This window comes from Alligator mississippiensis, chromosome 5 (assembly GCF_030867095.1).
Source record: "Alligator mississippiensis isolate rAllMis1 chromosome 5, rAllMis1, whole genome shotgun sequence".
In the NCBI taxonomy this organism is placed as follows: Eukaryota; Metazoa; Chordata; order Crocodylia; family Alligatoridae; genus Alligator; species Alligator mississippiensis.
In genome coordinates this window covers 91,658,515-91,676,427 of record NC_081828.1, presented here as the reverse complement: position 1 = coordinate 91,676,427, position 17,913 = coordinate 91,658,515, and the positions used below count along the sequence as shown (strand labels likewise).

The following is a 17,913-nucleotide window of genomic DNA, read 5'->3' as shown; positions in this document are numbered from 1 at the left end:
ACAGGGTTTCCAATCCCTTACATCAGAAGAAGGCATTTCATTGACATTAGTTAAATTTAGATGGCGCCACCCTACTCTCCTACCTCCTTCTCACCACCATGTTGCTAATCTCCCATGCCAGCTGCTCTAATGTTTATATTTGAAGGGCTTTCTCTGTACAGAAACAGTCTCTGAACAGTATCTCTCATCTGTACATTTGCCAGAATGAAGCAAGAGAAGCTTGCTGCTGGGAACTCTTGATTAATCATCTTACATGTCCCCCATTCCCTCCATTCTGTCAAATCCATCACTGTTTGGTTTTTATAAGGCAAGCCTTGGTATTGCAATTTGTTGTTCAAATTCTGCTCTCATTTATATAGCCATAAACCAGAAATGACTGCCTTTATGTAATACCCTATTCTTGCTGAGATCAGAATCCAACCATATATATGAAATTTTGCTGTGATGTAAATAAATAAGGGAAAAAATATAACTAGGAGAGGAAAAATTTTAACACTGCACATTGTCAATTTTTGTACATACTTTTTTCCCTATTGTATGTAGGAAAGGGAGGGTTGTCTAGTGCAGCGTTTCTCAAACCCTGGGTCCCAACCTAAAGTGAGTCGCAAGAATATATGAAAGGGTTGCAAACAAACTTTAAAAATGGATCAACAAACTTTAAAAATGGGTTCTCTTTTAAAGGAGAAAACGTGGAAAATGGTGGCTTTTTCCTTGCAGGCTGGCACAGTTCATTGCTTGGAGCTCCCTGGCCCCACAGTGTGTGGGGCCGGGTCCTGGGGTGGGAGGCAGAAGATCAGGAGTGAGACACTAGGTCAGGGCTGACCATCAATGTTTACACATGGGTCCTGGTACAAAAAAGGTTGAGAACCACTGGTCTAGTGGTCAGAGCAGGAGCCTGTGACTTTGTTTCTGGGTCTACTACTATTGTACCGATTCAGCAAGCCACTCAAGCAGGTGCTAAATTTGAAGCACAAAAGGAGCTGCACTTGATGCCTATAGGCATACTCACATGCTTACATTAAGCCCATGTTTAAGCACTTTCCTAGGCCAGGACTTTTCTTCACTCCCTTCCAGTTTATCCATATAAAAATGAGATGATACAACCCTCTCTCATGATTATGGTGTTATCTCATCCTATTTGAGGCTTTGTTCAAGTGTGAATCATTACATCTGAGAACAGAAGTTACTCAGAGGCTTAGAACACTCTATAAAAGATATAAAGACTCACTACCACTACCATTCATTGCATTTTTGCAATTTCTCCTCCTTCCCCAAAAGCTGGATAGAGTGCCTGCATTTAAATTAAGCATGCTGCCAGAGGATTAAGCATGGTGCCAGAGGACTGGAAAAGGGCCAATGTGGTTCCCATTTTCAAAAAAGGGAGGAAGGAGGAACCAGGAAACTATAGGCCAGTCAGTCTTACCTTGGTCTTGGGTAAGCTTTTTGAGAGAATTATCCTGGTGCATGTCCGCGAGGGGCCAGCAGGGGAAATTATGCTTAGGGGCAACCAACATGGGTTCATTAGAGGCAGGTCCTGTCAGACCAACCTGGTGGCATTCTATGACCAGGTCACAAAATCCTTAGACGCAGGTGTAGCAGTGGACGTAGTCTTTCTGGACTTTAGGAAGGCCTTCGACACTGTCTCTCACCCCATTCTCATTAAAAAAACTAGGAGACTGTGGCATCGACACCTTCACAGTCAAATGGGTCACTACTTGGCTGGAGGGCCGCACCCAGAGAGTGGTGGAGGATGGGTCTTATTTGACCTGGAGGGATGTGGGCAGTGGGGTTTTGCAGGGCTCAGTCCTCAGGCCCGCACTGTTCAACATCTTCATCAGCGATTTAGACGGGGGTGTAAAAAGCACCCTGTTCAAATTCGCAGATAACACTAAGATGTGGGGGGAAGTGGGCATGGTAGAAGGGAGGAATAGGCTGCAATCGGATCTAGACAGGTTACAGGGGTGGGCAGATGAGAAGAGGATGGGTTTCAACACTGACAAGTGCAAGGTACTGCACCTGGGGCGGAAGAACCAGCAGCATACCTACAGGCTGGGGAACTCCCTTCTCGTCAGTGCAGAGGCAGAAAAGGATCTTGGAGTCATTATTGAGGCCAATATTAACATGGGCCGACAGTGCGGGGACGCGGTCAGGAAGGCCAACCGTACCTTGTCATGCATCCACAGATGCATCTCAAGCAGGTCCAAGGAGGTGATCCTCCCCCTCTATGCGACACTGGTCATGCCGCAGTTGGAGTACTGCGTCCAGTTCTGGGTAGCGCACTTCAGGAGGGATGTGGACAGCATGGAGAGGGTCCAGAGGAGGGCCACTTGCATGATCAGGAGTCAGTAGGGCAGGTCCTACGAGGAGAGGCTAAGGGACCTGAACCTGTTCAGCCTCCACAAGAGAAGGCTGAGGGGGGATCTAGTGGCCATTTACAAACTAGTCAGGGGGGACCAGCAGGCATTGGGGAGTCCCTGTTCCCCCAAGCACTACCAGGAGTGACAAGAAATAACGGTCACTAGCTGGCAGAGGGTAGATTCAGGCTAGATATCAGTAGGCGCTACTACACTGTCAGGGCAGCTAGGATCTGGAACCAACTTCCAAGAGAAGCATGGAGAATAAGCATGGAGAGCAGTAAGAAGAGTTATAAGAGTTGTTCACACTGTCCTTGACCTTTAGTACAGGAATATATGTTGTAATTTATGCTAGCCTACAGCCTAAGTAGTCATTTGACAGATTTTTCATCTGCTTCTTCACTATCATGAGATAGTGTTCTTGATTCATGTGCTCTTGAATCATGTGCAAATTCTCATTTATGCCAAATTGAAGATTGAAGGTAGAATTAATCCCATATAAAGATATATAAATTCTTCTGTGCAGCAAAGAAAAGAGCACTAAAACTCAACTGGACTAATATTTTCTCTTCTTCAGAGTAAAACTGTATTGTTTTGTCAGCAAGAAATGTTTTGCAAATCCTCCTTCACCTGCCAAAAATATTTAAGACATGATTTTCCTACCACCAGGTTGTTCAATGTGTCTGATGAACAACAGGATGTCAAAAAATGTCATATGAATATCAGGAGATCATCTAATTAAAAGAAATGTGATTGTTTTTCTTTGCGTTTAATGAAATCAAATCTCTGTGTTTCACAGAGGTGTCTGGAAAAGAAACAAATTTCAGTTGCGCTCTTACTTAATTATAGTATAGAACTCACATCATGAGTACAAGTAAAAAGTGTAATATTTCCAAATTTTATGTATACCAGTATAATATTTATATTACTCTAACAAAGACACTGGGGCTACCTGTGACTCAGGTTCTCCTGCTCCAAAAAACATAGGCCCTTACCACTAGAAGAAAAAATAAACTTCATTGCATATCAGTACTATAGAGTTTCTAATTAAAGCATTTTTTATTTCATCCAAAGGCAGTGCCACAAACACACACTAATCTAGTTCATTGCAGTAGTGGATAATTTGGAATCTAAATATCTTTATAAGGAAATTTTAGATATTTTGTCAATCAAACTGAAATTTGCTTTTTAATGCAATTAATGATTCCCTAGCTCACACCCAGACATTCCCAAACTGAAATACAGACAGGATCTTACATGTGCAGAAATCCCTTTTTATGAAATTGTATGCATGTTTATTAAATAGTGTAAAAATATGGTCCTAAGATAAACATTTCCTTAAAACTGATATTTCCAACTCCAGTGTGCTCTTACCAATTGAACTGAGTACACTCTCCTAAATAAATTCTAACAAAATGTGAATAACAAGATTGTTATGTCACTAAGAGGATTCTGGAAATATCAAATACTAGAGAAACGGTGTCTGAGATGTCACTAGAAAAGTAAATGCAATTATAGTTCTGTTTTCCTGAGTATCTAATACCTTTTGTATAGTACTCAGACATTTATGCAAATTAAACCCAAACACATGGACATCATTTGCTGCTTTACTCTAGCTTTCCACTGATATAATTTCGTGATTTCATTGGAAAGCTGGAACTCAGATAAATCAGACACTAAGGCCGTGTCTACATGAGACACTGACTGCACAGTAGCCCATAACTACTGTGCAGTCATGTCACCTGGTAGAAAGCATGACGCCATACTACTGCACAGTCAGTGTTGTGAAAAAGCTGTACAGTGATGCTACTGCGCAGTAACTCCGGTTACTGTGGAGACATTTAGTATTTCTGTATACAAGTACTAATCAACTGCACAGTAATGACTGCGCAGTCAGCATCTCATGTACACACGGCCTAACCAAAGGATTCACAAAAAATGATCATGGTTTCTCAGTCTGACCTAACTACCACTTTTGGCACCTATGTTTGAAATGGCAATCTTCAAACCCCATGTTCCAGGCATAATTCTGTAGGCACTTGGATGCTTTACACCTCTGCCTTTTCAATGTAAGAGTGTCCCAGGTGCCTAATGCTTCACTTCTGGGCCTTTCCAGAAAAGCCCAAGTCTTGACATTGCTGAGAAAGTAGGTGTCCAAAATAGGCCTATTGGAGACGAAAGGTTCAAGAGCAGGTGCAGAGGGACAAACTCAGAACACACTCATCAGTGAACTTCCACGTTTCGAGCATCTCCTCAATCCTGTTGTGGAACAGATAAGCCCTTTGACATCTCAGAAGCCAAATAGATCTGAGTTGAATGTGTTCGTTATAGGTGGCTGTCCGGTATCACAGTCCAGCTCATTATGGAAGCTGCTGGACAGTCTCCATTGTAATAACCTAGTTTCAGTTTCTTGTAACTTTGTGAAACGAACTCTGTGGATTGAATTTTTTCCATTCTAGGCTTTTTTTCTTCTTCTCAAATTTTACCTAAAGCTGGTTAGCTGATTCTGAGAAACAAGACCCCCCACCACCACTGTTTTATAATGTTAAAACACTCTGGAGATCTTCTCTTTCAAAGCTCTTAATGCTTCTATGCTTTGGAGCAGGATGATGAAATCTGGCAAGGAGAAACCATTGTTTCAGAGATGTGCCTTTGTCATCACCAGTGCAAGCTGTCAACATTTTGCACAGGTGATTTTTTTCTGAAAGTAAAAAACTCTTTAAATACTAGTTTGTACATGGTCAGCACAAGCTTCACTGATTTTAGAAAATCTAAAATAATGAGAATTCTACAACTATATATAGTTATCACACACACACACACAAAATGTAATCATGTAATAAGACAATGTAGAATAATTAAAGAATGTATGTAATGTAAACCCACATGCTGGAATATCCTGACTCTTGAGTTTTTTACATTATAACCTTAATAATTTTACAGAATGCTCAACTCATATAAATGAGTGGCTACAAAGGGCCTCCAACACCTATCCAACCTCTTCCCTTACTCTGAGGCATAAGACATGTTTGGAGATTTTAAGGAACAGATTTGACAATGACAGGGATTCCACTACCTCCCAGGTAACCTGTTTTCCAGTGCTTAACCGTCCTTATAGCTAAGGAAAATTTAACTCCTTAACTGCAAGTGAAAACAACTGTCTTATCCTACCATCAGTGGACACAGATAACAAATGATTGTCCTCTCCCTTAATAAGCCATTTCCTGAGTGCCAGTCACACTCCAACTGGCTACACCAGGGCTATGGATAAACTAAAACTGATTCTCACCATTTCTAGACAATCCATTTTTGATGCTCAAAGCTTTGAACCACCTAGACTTGTGCATAGACAGTGTTACAAAATGCTAAATTAACACAGATAAGCTGACAGAAAGAGTGAACCAAATGACAGCAAGCCTAAGTCTGAAAAGTATTCAATATTTAGAGCCCATCTTTTCCCCCGATAAACACAGCTATACCATGGAACTTGTATGCAATACACAGCCAATCTAGGAACCGTGCATCACACTCCTGAGTACCATCTGCTGTCACCTGATATAGTGACTGCTTACATATTCACAGAGGATCAGGATTTGTAAGGTGAAATCATAACTTTTATTGGACCAACTTTATAGTTAGAAGAGATCTTAGACAAGCCTACAGGCATACAAATGCTCTAAGGACACAAAATCCCTGAAAGCTTGTCAAACAGTTTTACCAACTGCATAATTGGTCCAATAAAAGATCTGACCTCACCTCACAAATCTTGTTTCCCTCATGCATTCCCTAAACCATCCCAGCTACAAAAACAGTCCTACAATCCTACAATTATAAGCCATCAGATATGTGGGGACAACCTGTACCTCCTTCAGCATCTTGGGTCTTTGGCTGCTTTTTCCATCTTTCACACAAACTTAATTAAACAAAATTGTGTAGGGATGGAGGGCAGGAGAATGAGCCAGCCCCTTCTGATGTAGACTGATACAGCTCTGCTAAAAATGATGGAGCTGTGCTGACTTACACCTAGGCAAGTTCTGCCCCTATAGCTGCAAATATGATAAATGATGCAAAAAATAATGTAAACAAAATTGTTAAGCATCCATAAGGGCACTGGGCAAAGGTAAAGTGAGTTCAAAGTAACCATGAGGATCAGAAACAGTATCAGTAAAAAAAAAATAAGGAGGTTTTTGTGTTGCTGTAGACAATATGGCCACTGTACAGCTTTGTTCTTGGATGGGCAAGACACGTGACCTTGTGAGAATCCTGAGCAAAGGCAGCAGTGTACAGTAATCACTCTGGGCCCAAAGATTTTGGAAGAGAGTCTCTTCCTTCAGGGATGTATTTCAGCTGTTTCTGTGAAAAAACACAAGCTACTGGAGCACCTCTCCTCTAGGGTCTCAGCTTCTGGGAAGCTGTACCACTTAGAGGTACAATTCTAGCTATCACAAAGGGTATTTATTATATGCTGCCATCTGTTATGAACAATACCAAATTTGGCTACCCAAAACCAAAATTAACAACTTTTTCAGATATCAATGCAGTTGGGGTTTTTTTTACTGAAAATGTGCTCTACTTCTAAGATATAAGAACTATTGTATGTTGAAATGGAAAAATGGTGATATAAACAGCAACCCAGACAGCTGTAGGTAAAACATAAACATGCACATTAAGAGGATGTTAGGCTTGCAGACTGGAGCTAAATTGACTTCATTTTTTTTTTGTCTTCCGGTTCAAAGACACAAATAAAAATGGCTATAATTTATGTCATTCAGACACAGAGCTTTTGGACTGTACAACACACCTGGGTTAACTGATCCTCAATTATTTACAGTGGTTAATGCTAGGTAGGAAGACAAAGGAAGACATGATTTTTAAAAAGGAAATTTTTGTATACTGCACTGCTGAAATCTTTTCCTGAACTGCAGAAACCTCACATGATACTTTGTGATTAAACATACTCTGTGATGAAGTTTCAAAACATCTGAAAGAAGTGCCTGGCTGTACTTTTAAGTATTTTTTTTCCAATCCAATTTATTACATAAATAAATTTTACATTAGTGATACATGTGCTTCAGCACTTAGGATATATTTTCTTACTCCTGATTTATGAAAATATAAAGACCTCCCAAAATAAAAACACAACTAATTTAAGCTCCTGCTGGTCTGAATATCAGGTTTCATCTAGTTTAGATGTTCTTTTGACGATAGTGACACCAAGTGGCAGAAGTTACCTCTACTCCCTCATTCGTAGGGCTGTTCTAAATCCTAGACAGGAAACTATATATCTTTCCAAATATAGGTGAGTGCAGAAAATAGTAACAAATATGCTGTGGCCCTTCACTTCTGTTTTGGTATGTATAATGCAGGCATCCTTAACACACACAGTTGATGAAAAGTCAAATTAGACAAACACAGGTCTGTTTCTTAGCTTTGACACAGCTGACAGCAACCATTCACAAGGAAAAATTAATTCAAGGAAAATATTTTTATTAATTCAGATATTCTCTCTAACTTTATTCCCACAGAACCTTTTACTGGTGTGGTGGTGTGTTATATGTTCGGTGGGTGCTGTGGACCGCTTCACAAAATTATTTGTGAATTTGTAAATAACAAAATTATTTATTCTTTATCTCTGTAAAATTATAGCTTTTTTCCTCCCCTTTCCTCCTATTCACTGATTACATCAACACATGTCTTTTCATTGTTACTTCTGGGCTCTGAAGAACATCTAAATATTTGTTGGGGTACTAGCAACCCCACATTAATTTGTACGAACCTGGTACTGAATATAGTTTGACTGCTGTAAGGAGTGCATAAACTTTGTTTGATGAGGACCCAAACACTTGTCCTTTTCTAGTTTTTCCTCCCATTGCTTTTCCATTGTCTGGCTCTTAAACAAATAATAAGATGCCAGAACTGCGTTATGGTCTATGGCTCAGCACAGCAAAGAAATTCTGAATCACCAATATTCAGATCTCTGATGTTCAAGCTACATTGAAAAGAAAGCAAGAAAGAAGCTACAGAACCCTTTCTTCCCCCCACTCAGCCCTCAAAGGTGCTGTGTTACAATGCCTATTTTTCTTTGGCATGCAAAGTTGAACACAGATCCTGTGTGGGCCTATAAAGTTTTTTCCTTAAGTTACCCAGAAGTGAGCCTCTGAAGAGTAATGCCAGATATTCTCTCCTCAGAAAATCAGAGCATATATCCCCTTGTTCTGTAGTCTAGCACCTGTTCACTCAGGGAGCTCAGAACCAAATTGGAAACCCATGCTGAATTTGCATACAGCAACATAAAATATGCTACACATGGTCCAGAATTGAAAACAGCTTGGAAAAGAGTTTTGGCAGGAGTTGGAGGAAATGTCTATTGCATAATGTCCTGATAAAAGGAATATATTAACATCAAACCTTTCATTGTGCGGGATTCAAAGTACGTTTTAAAAGAATGGACTGACCCCCAAACCACTGTATACACTGAGCAGCACATTAGTCCAAGAGTTTGCTTCTTAACTTCAATGACACTATCCATGGAAAGAATTACAGGGAACCTTTGCTATTTGCAGGTTCAGCTTTTGTGGTTTCAAATATTCGCGAATGCTGAACCCACATCTTAAATACACTTACAGGAACTCCTCGGGAGCTCCGCACTTGCTGCTGCCGGGCTCCCGCCATTGCCAGCGCAGCTGTGCCCCGCCACAGCTGCCGAGGGCACTGCATTCATGAACGCAGTGCTATATTCATGGATTTTGACATTCATCGGGATCTCCAGAATGTATCTCCCACAAATGGGGTCGCCTGTACTCAATTCAGTTAATGGTATCAGAGTTAGCCCCATAAGGAGATAAATGTAGGATTACTTCATTCATCACCAAAATGCAACTGCTCAATAGTATCCAGCAATGCTATGTAAGTTAGGGCATGCCACAAACTGTATTTAACTGAAAATGTAGGTACCAGAATAACACTAATTCTCAAAAGAAAGGTGATGTGGTCATGGCTTTTTTACCATATCTGGATGCTTGCCCATTCATCACAGCTGTCATAGGATTACATGTTACTTATGGAGGCAACGATAACATTTCTTTCAGCACCAAGGGGCACCTATACACATGATGGAGCTCTGCTCCAACGCGTGCTGATTAGCACGGGATGCTGAATACATGTGATGCTGCAGGCGATTTAATTAGAGCGGCTCTCAGAGCTCTAATTAATGTACCCTCCTGCTCCCCAACCAGGAGCACATGTGTTCACCTGCCAGTACTGATTCAGTCTAATCCTTATCCTGAGAGAGCACATTGTGACACAGCTGCAGGTAGCAAAGAATATAAACTATGATCACTTCTTTTTCTGTATAAGCAGTAATTAAAATACTACCAATATACATCAAGTAAAATAAAAGGTAATTTGACTTAAAAGGAACATGCTAAGTGTTTAGAAACAAAATCCTTAAATGCTTGCATTCTCAAAGCCCACAGCCTTCTAGTTCTGTGAGCTCATTTCTGTCATAAATCATTCATTAGAAAGGACATTATGTAAAAAAAGAGTAAAGCAAACTTTATGGACACATGACCTTTGCAAAGCTATTTATGGCTTCTCTGAATTATCTCAGCATTAGGTTTAGCTTCTATTAGATGTTACTACTGTAACAAATATGATGAGACACATTCTTGGAATCTTAATTCTTAAAATCCAGGTATTATTATAACAACAACAACAACTAAACACACAGACACACATACACATGCGCACACAGTTATAGACCAAAATGCAATGCAACCCAAGACAAATAAAATCTGGTGCATAAACACATTCCCATTTAATTTTTTTCTGTTAAAATGCCACTGTCAGATACACAGACTGGAAGGAGCCATTAAAAATCTACTTGAGGTTATAAGGCTTGTTTTCACTAGGAGTAAGAAAAAAAAACTGGGTTCACATGACTTGTCAGGTTAACAGGAGGTAAAATCCTAATGCATTCAAGGCTATTTGTAGTTTTAACACAAGTTAAGGTGAGATAAAACTTTTAACTAACTTGTGTAAAAAATATGAAGTATCATGTCTTTACTAGAAATGCATCTTGTTAGAATCACCATGAGTTACCTAAGATGAGCTAAGAACACCTCTTTTTATCCTACTGCCCCATAACACCCATTTTTCAGACCTACAACCTGGTCTGTTCAGGTATTTTCTGATGTATTTCTAGCCTGTTTCAAGTACGTGTATCAGAAAAGACTCGGCATACTACTGAACAGATCAGCTACGCTTACTTATTTTCTGAGGAACATTAACCAAGTAACTACAAGTTAATAGGACTATTTGTGTACTTGTATTTTAGAACATGCATAAATCTTTGTAGGATCAAGGACAGAGAAAGTAACAAGGAATGCCAGCAGAGAAAGGTAAATACTGAAACAATACTAACACTGTACTTGAAGATGTATTGGTCTTGGAGAAGAAATAAAGGATTACACACCTGACCTGAAAACATTCCAGCTACTGAGTACAAAGGGCACATTCCTTCATCTCTGATTTCAAGATTCATTTGTGCCTTACGTTATATTACTGTGATTTTACAAGATAGTGTTACTCCTTTGGGTAAGATTTAAGGCACTTTGCCAATTCTTTGTAATGAGATCACAGGTTTTATTACCCTGTCCCTTAGCACTCTACCTGCCTTTTCTGTCTCTGTCCCCTTGACTGTATAATTCTCCACAGACTTGCTAAATTGAATTTTTTTCACCTCACATTCCCCTTGCTTCTCCCACACTTGTTCTATCCATCTCTCTTGTCTTGGCCTCCTTTCAATGACTTTTCAGGTCTGGGAGCTGTTCCGTTATTGTCCTTCTTCCCTCATCAGACATTTTCTTCCCAGCCCTTCACTCTGCTGCTGATTTTCACCTTTAAGCTTAGCATCCCTTTTCTACTAACTTCCCTTTTCTGAACACAGTGACCTGGAAGCTTAAGCTCAGGTTTCAGTGTCCTCAGATGTTACCAATAAGTTCCTCTAAAAAGTTTTGAAAAGTCCTCAAGCAACCCCTGTTCCCCCTCCCTGATCATTATAATTATCAAGAAGTTAAAGTCTAGGCTCTCCAAAGAGCTTGCTGCAGGCATCCAGCAATGGGAGGGTCTACTATTTTTAACACTTAAAAAAACCCCCAAGCAAATACTCTGTTAAAAATGGCTGAGCATAGGAATGCAAAGGGATACAAATGAATCCATTTTTGCTCACAGTTTGCCATTAAGATATTTAGGTGATATGCCAGCTCCAGTGAAGTCAGTGGAACTTTTACTAAAAGGTGCTGGGCTGCATTTTATCTGGTTAGAAAAGTGCAAGTTATGTGCCCAATATGTATAGTTTGGCAGACCTGTGATGAACTTCACTATTGTTATTTTTTTTACGACAAGCAGCTAGAAAAGCAGTAATTTCTACTGACTTGAACTGCAAAGTCAAGGCAGCAGCAGCATCTATAGGCCATGTTAGTACTTACATCCATGTTCCTTTCATTTACAGAACTAAATACATCCTCATCACCACAATCACTGTCCATCCTCAAATGTTCTTCCTTCTGCAACACAAACAATCATCCAACACATCCATGGAAAAAAACAACACAAGAAACATCTGTTTCTACAATATGCTAAGCCTGTTCTAGTGGCACTGTGAGACCCTGCTCAGACCTTACTGCCTCCGGTGGCAAGAGGGTGATGGGAAGGGTTTGAGATTATGTCTTGTACCTGCCTTCAGAATGGCCCATAAAGAGGAACTAGTACCCTCTGGGGAGCAATCTGCCTCATGAATTAGTGTGGCAGAGCACCTCTCCTCTGGGGCATAATAAGCAGCCGTGCACGCTGCAAATGTGCTGCCACTGTGTGCTACTCCCTAATACACAGACCTTGTGCAAAGAGTACAGGCCACCCCAGGATGTAAAACAAACACATGCTACAGATACAAAGGATCATAATGGGTCAGAGTACATTGAAAACAAGACAAACACTCAAGCCCTTACTGGAGAAAAAAAGGCAAGAGAGTAATACAGCAGAATAGCTGACTCAAGGGAGACTGAAATACAGAACAGAACATTTTTTGAGCTTTCAAAAGTAGCAACAAGAAAGAATTGCATCTTTTATTGTATTTGTAAAATATGTATTTCATGGTCTGTTTATAGAGTTTCTGCCTTCTCCCAAATCCTTTTGTATTTATCAGGGCCACAGCCAGGCATGCAGGTCATGCAAGTAAAAAACTGGTCTGATATCTTGGGAGTTGGGTATTAATACCTTTAGGTTCTTTCGAGAAAAAAACCCCACAGATCAGAATGTCAATTTCTTTCCTCCCTAATCCCAGAAATGTACAGAATGAAAGGGGATGGCAAACATGACATGATGCTTAGATCACACCAGAATAATTTCATTTTAGTCCTGAATGGATGTCATAGAACATCATGGTTTCCAGCAAGACTTCCAGCAAAAATAGGATGATCTTCTCTGGAGAGGCCCAGGACTGTAAAAACAAAAATCCTGCAAATGAAACCTGAGGTATGTGAAGGGAATCAACTAAACTGACAAGAGCTTACAGGTCCCAGCAAGAGGTTTATAGAAAGGTGGGAAAAATGCAAGCAACACATTACATCCAGAGCAATATTATATGCAGCCAAGCTGAAGAAAAGGTAGTCCCATGTTTAAGATACAAGATTAGAAGCCAGAAAATGTGGTTCAACTTCCTGGCTTGCTGAAAACTTCCTGTTTGACACAGTGTGAGCTACAATCTCTCAGGACTTCCATTTTTCACTTTTAAGGCTAAAATAATTTCTTATTGAGGATAACAGCCCCTACTTGACTTAAATTCTGTCCCTTAAAACGACCAGTTCAGAGGTGTCATTTACAAGGATTTCAAAAAGGGTGAGACCAGATATACAACAGAGTTTGGGTGACCAGCACGTCCTGAGACATACTAAGTGTTGAAATCTTTCAAAAATCTGACCCTAACATTGGCTCTGAAACATTTTTGAAAGCTTAGATGTGCACTTCTAAAAATCTGACTCTCTAAGACTGTCCAGGATTAGGCTAATACCAACAATGTCATCAAGCATATATTTTCCAGTAAATAATCCAACATGCTTACAAACTTTCTGAGTGTATTGGTGTAGTCTTGGGAGGAATGAAGAAACATGAAACAAAGCATTCCTTTGCCAGGCTGATATCCTAGAGGGGTGAACTTTAATAGTACTTTATCACGTTCATTTAGTGATGAGCACTGATACTAAGATTGCAAAACAGTTGTCCTTATAAATGTGTGTTTTTACATGTTCTCAGCTTTCTTTCTGGAAAATTCACCTTGTGGGCTGAAACTGTGCAGGTTTAGCCTCTGTGATCAGTAGCAAGTGTTTCTAGAAAAGCATCTTCAGCAATTTTTGAGGTCTGCAAGGCATGGACAAAATATTCCCTCTAAAATTTTCCCTTTCAAAACATTGCTGCTGCATATTCTTCACTTACTTCTCTAAAAATGTAGAAATTTGACAATAAGGGTAAAGTTAAGCCAAATCTTGACTACAGTTAAGCCAATAGCAAAATTGTCTTTAAGGCCAGGATTTCAATGTTGGTAGGTAAAAGAGACCTGCACTGGACAACAGAGCTAAACATCTGCAATGTTGCCAATTTTTGCAATGTGACTGTAAGTCTTGGGTATTTGATATCTTTCTTAACATTCCAGGATTGATGGGATTCAGTATAAATCTCAAAATAAATAAATGAAAAATAGAAAGCCAACTCCCATGGTTGTGGAGAAAGTTTAAAATCATGACAAAACTTAATCTGACGAACTCAGATGTGAAAATCAAAACAGTGAGCCCCAAGTTTACTATTTTTTCCTCAAGATTTTTAAGACATTCTTATAATTTTTGAAGGCATAGGACTTGCACTGCTGCAATTGCAGATATTACTGAACTTAGGTATTACTAAATTTACAAACAATCAAAAATTGAAGATCATGTTCACAAAGCAGAAATGTTAAGTATTTGTTTTATATACAGAGATGTCACTTTTATTATATATAGGGATACTTCGTACATTATGGATTTCTTCATAAATGCACACATAGTAGCTTATGTTGTTAATGAGAAGGGAAGTGCCTTATTCACAAATGTTTGCCCTTATTAATGCCTACTGAACTCAAATGCTTGACATTTAAAAAACAAAGTCTTTTGTTAGTTGTTCAATACACTCAACTCCTTCAATTAAGAGCTGAAAGACAAGCAGTCAACATGGAAATGTTCAAGATGCATGTGCCTAAAGTAGTTTATTCTTCTCCTACTGAACAAACCTTCAAAATAAGACACACAGAAGGGACTGAAAAGGAAGCTAGAAAGAAAACAACTTATTGAGCACAATATAAACACTTACCTTGCTGCTTCTTTTATTAACTTTGAAAAAACCCAGAAATCCTCTTTTTTCTTTTTCTATTGCATCACTGCTTACTGAAGCATTTCGACTTGTTTCTGAAACAGTGATAATGGAAAAATGTTTATGCTCCTTAAAGTAAAGCAGGAGAAAGTCAGATTTTAAAACGAACCTGGATTAACTCTGTAGTCCTTAAAAAACAACTCGTGTGTGTACAGCCAGTGATGAGAGAAAGAACGGAATAAAGTGCCAGATCCTGCATCCTCACTTTCATAGATTCTTAGCCAGTCAGAGTCTGGCCCACTGCTCTAGGAAGTCAATAGGAATCTGTCCTTACACTGGGTTTCAGATCAAACCTTACTCAAATGTGATGGTGGTTACATCTGCAGGGTAAATCTACCATACATCACAGTAATGCACTTAAGCACACTGAGTTGCTTCAGGCAGTAGGCTCTGAAACAGGAAGTAAGGTAGTCATGTCACTGTGTCCATAAGAGTAGGGTAAGTAGCTTGGGAGCAGGCTAACTGGCCCTGGCACCTAGTAATGCTACCCAGTTTACCCAGGCCAGGACTATGTGCTTGAGGGTGCTGTTGCAAGGGTCAGGAATTTATAAATAACGTTCTTACAGGCGTAGTGTTGTAAGATGGATATCCACATTGGTTACTTAAGCACTATAGGCCCTGGCACATATTGCGTTTATTGTGCAATTAACTGTACCATACTTTTAGACTGGCTACACATGCAAAGCAATTATTGCACAATAAAAAGGCCAACCAGCCACAAATATGCTGCTTCAAAAAATGTAAACATTTTTATAACTGGTTTCTATCAAGTTTTAATTTGAATGTGTGGCATGTCACTACTGAAGCGGCTTAGGCCCCTGGCACATGCTTCATTTACTATGTAATTAACTGGTTGATATGCAGTAATTCTGGAGAGGCTACATGTGCAAAGTAATTATTGAATGATAAAAATACATCTTCAAAAGTGACCAAGCAGCCATAAAGATGTTGTTTTAAAAATGTAGAAAAATGTTGTAGCTGGTTTCTAACAAGCTTTTATTTGAATATGTGGCATGTCCCAGGTCCTTCCTGGGTCCTCCAGCATCCCTCCCCTACCTTATCCCACACATCTATCTGAAACAGCAACACAGGCTGTGAAAAGGCTTCTGTCCCCAGATGTGGAGCAGGGCTCTAGGGAATCCTTCTCCCTGCATTGGGCAAAGGGATGGGGGGATGGGGAGGGAAATTATATCTTCTGCATAGAGCCAAGTGCACAGGCAAACTCCTTCCCTGAGTAGAGCATGCACAGGGGTTCCCTTCCTCTTCTCATGCTGAGCAAAATCTAGGGTGATGGAGGAAACTCTTGTCCCTGCTCTGCACAGGGGAAGGGGTTTCTTTTATGTGTTGCTCTGTGTTGTAGGGTTAATATCCCCTTCATCCTATGCTATCCTATTCCATATATTCAACAATCTGTCATTCTGGGTCCTGCTATCCTATTCCATATATTCAACAATCTGTCATTCTGGGTCCTGGCAGCCATGGGGTGCTGCTGCAATGTCCCAGCCCTGGGGTGGGGTGCGGGGTCTCTCTGCAGTTGGGAAGTTCTCAGCTCAGGGGGCTCCCAGCCACGGGACCTTGCTTTTTGCCTTGTAGCATGGCAAGAGACACAACTTTGTGGACTGTGCATTAGATCTCATCATGCCTTTACCACACATGTAGAGGGCTACTTAGATACATCAGCCTAAACTGGGTAAAGGACAGGACATCCCAAAATGTACTCATAACCACTGAACTGTTCTGCCATTAGCTTGGATTCTGCTTTATATGAGCACTAGCCAACAAGGAAGGCCATAATTCTTCTATAGGGGATCTGAGTTAAATCTGCAGTTTGCATAAATATAACCGCCCAGCACTGATTGAGGGCTGTTCCCCCACCCCTCCACCATTTGCTCTTCCTGAATAATGGCGTGAATCAATGCCAAATTACTTTAATCAAGGCCTGAACATGATTCTCTGGTACACGGTAACACCCTGGATGTCACACAGAAGTTTTAACAAACTGAGAAAAGTCACCATCAGTAAGGGCCATATTTGCTTCATAATAGAAAATATACCCCAAATGACCTAAAATTCCTGCTTTAACCATAAAATAGCAACATATTCCACAAAACAGCCCCAAGATAATTCTTGTAAGTATCCCACAAAGCATATCATTGCCACGCACAAAAGATTGCTTCTTCACATTGACAGGAGTTAGAAAGTGTTAAGCAGAGATCCAAGCATGAGAGAAGAGTAAATATGACAGAAGAAATCAGAAGAAAGCAGAAACCCACACCATCCTAGATGAAGCAAAAATGCCCTTCTACTGTTACAAAACTAACAGCAATAAACTAACCAGTTCTCTTCCCTATATGGACTATAAAGCATGGCCTGCATTTGCAAGTCTGAAATGGAAATCTCTGTGCTTAGGGATAGATGGTGGCTGGACCTGTACATTCTTCAGAATTGAGTTCTTGATATTTAAGAGGAATAACCCAAGGTCAACATGAGTTAGTAGGAACTGTTTGCAACCTGTGGGAGCTTTTGACCCCCAATGTGTAAAGGAAATACCCTACTACTGAGAAACAACAGATGCACATGTATAAATACAAAGAAGCATCATCTACAGGCTTGATTTTAGGTTCAGATTCATATGGGCCAATCTCTGGAACAGTGAGGAACCCTCTTGACATCAGTGGAACTGCACATGGATGCAGGGGTTCTCACTTGTGGGTCAGCTTGCTGAAGTATGTAATTTCATGGGTGAGTTAACAGACTGCCAACATTTTTAGGATAAAACTCTATAGAAAGTTGCATTGAGCCAAGATAATGATCTCTCAGACCAACAATTTGGGGAAAAAAATTCTTCCCAAGTGCATGTGGTAAATCTTGACTCTGACTAAATGGCAAGTGTAAATGAGGAAAGAAGATGCTGAAGTCAAGTGGATAAATAAAACTATTGAAATCAACAGTTTCATAGTGACTTCAGTGTGGCCATAATTTTACTCAGGGCCACAATGTCAATCACAGAGGAGAGCGTTCTAATTATTCTAATTTCTGTACTAAATTGGGGAGGGGAGGGAGAGGGAGGGGTACAGATCCTGATCCATCACTTGCCATAGAA

At 40.1% G+C, this 17,913-nt stretch overlaps 1 protein-coding gene across 6 annotated transcripts in view; it reads right to left on the bottom strand.

Moving 5' to 3' along the window:
* The window catches only part of COBL (cordon-bleu WH2 repeat protein), a 273,635-nt gene that overhangs the window by 145,215 nt on the left and 110,507 nt on the right, over positions 1-17,913 (bottom strand). For 4 of the 6 annotated variants that reach the window (XM_019483861.2, XM_019483865.2, XM_019483862.2 and 1 more), the window contains 2 exons: positions 14,751-14,845; positions 11,843-11,920 (listed from right to left, as the gene is read on the bottom strand). In XM_019483861.2, the coding sequence (XP_019339406.2) occupies positions 11,843-11,920; positions 14,751-14,845 (173 nt within the window). The remainder of the gene's footprint in view (positions 1-11,842; positions 11,921-14,750; positions 14,846-17,913) is intronic. The other 2 variants (XM_059728586.1, XM_019483863.2) reach the window with 1 other exon arrangement.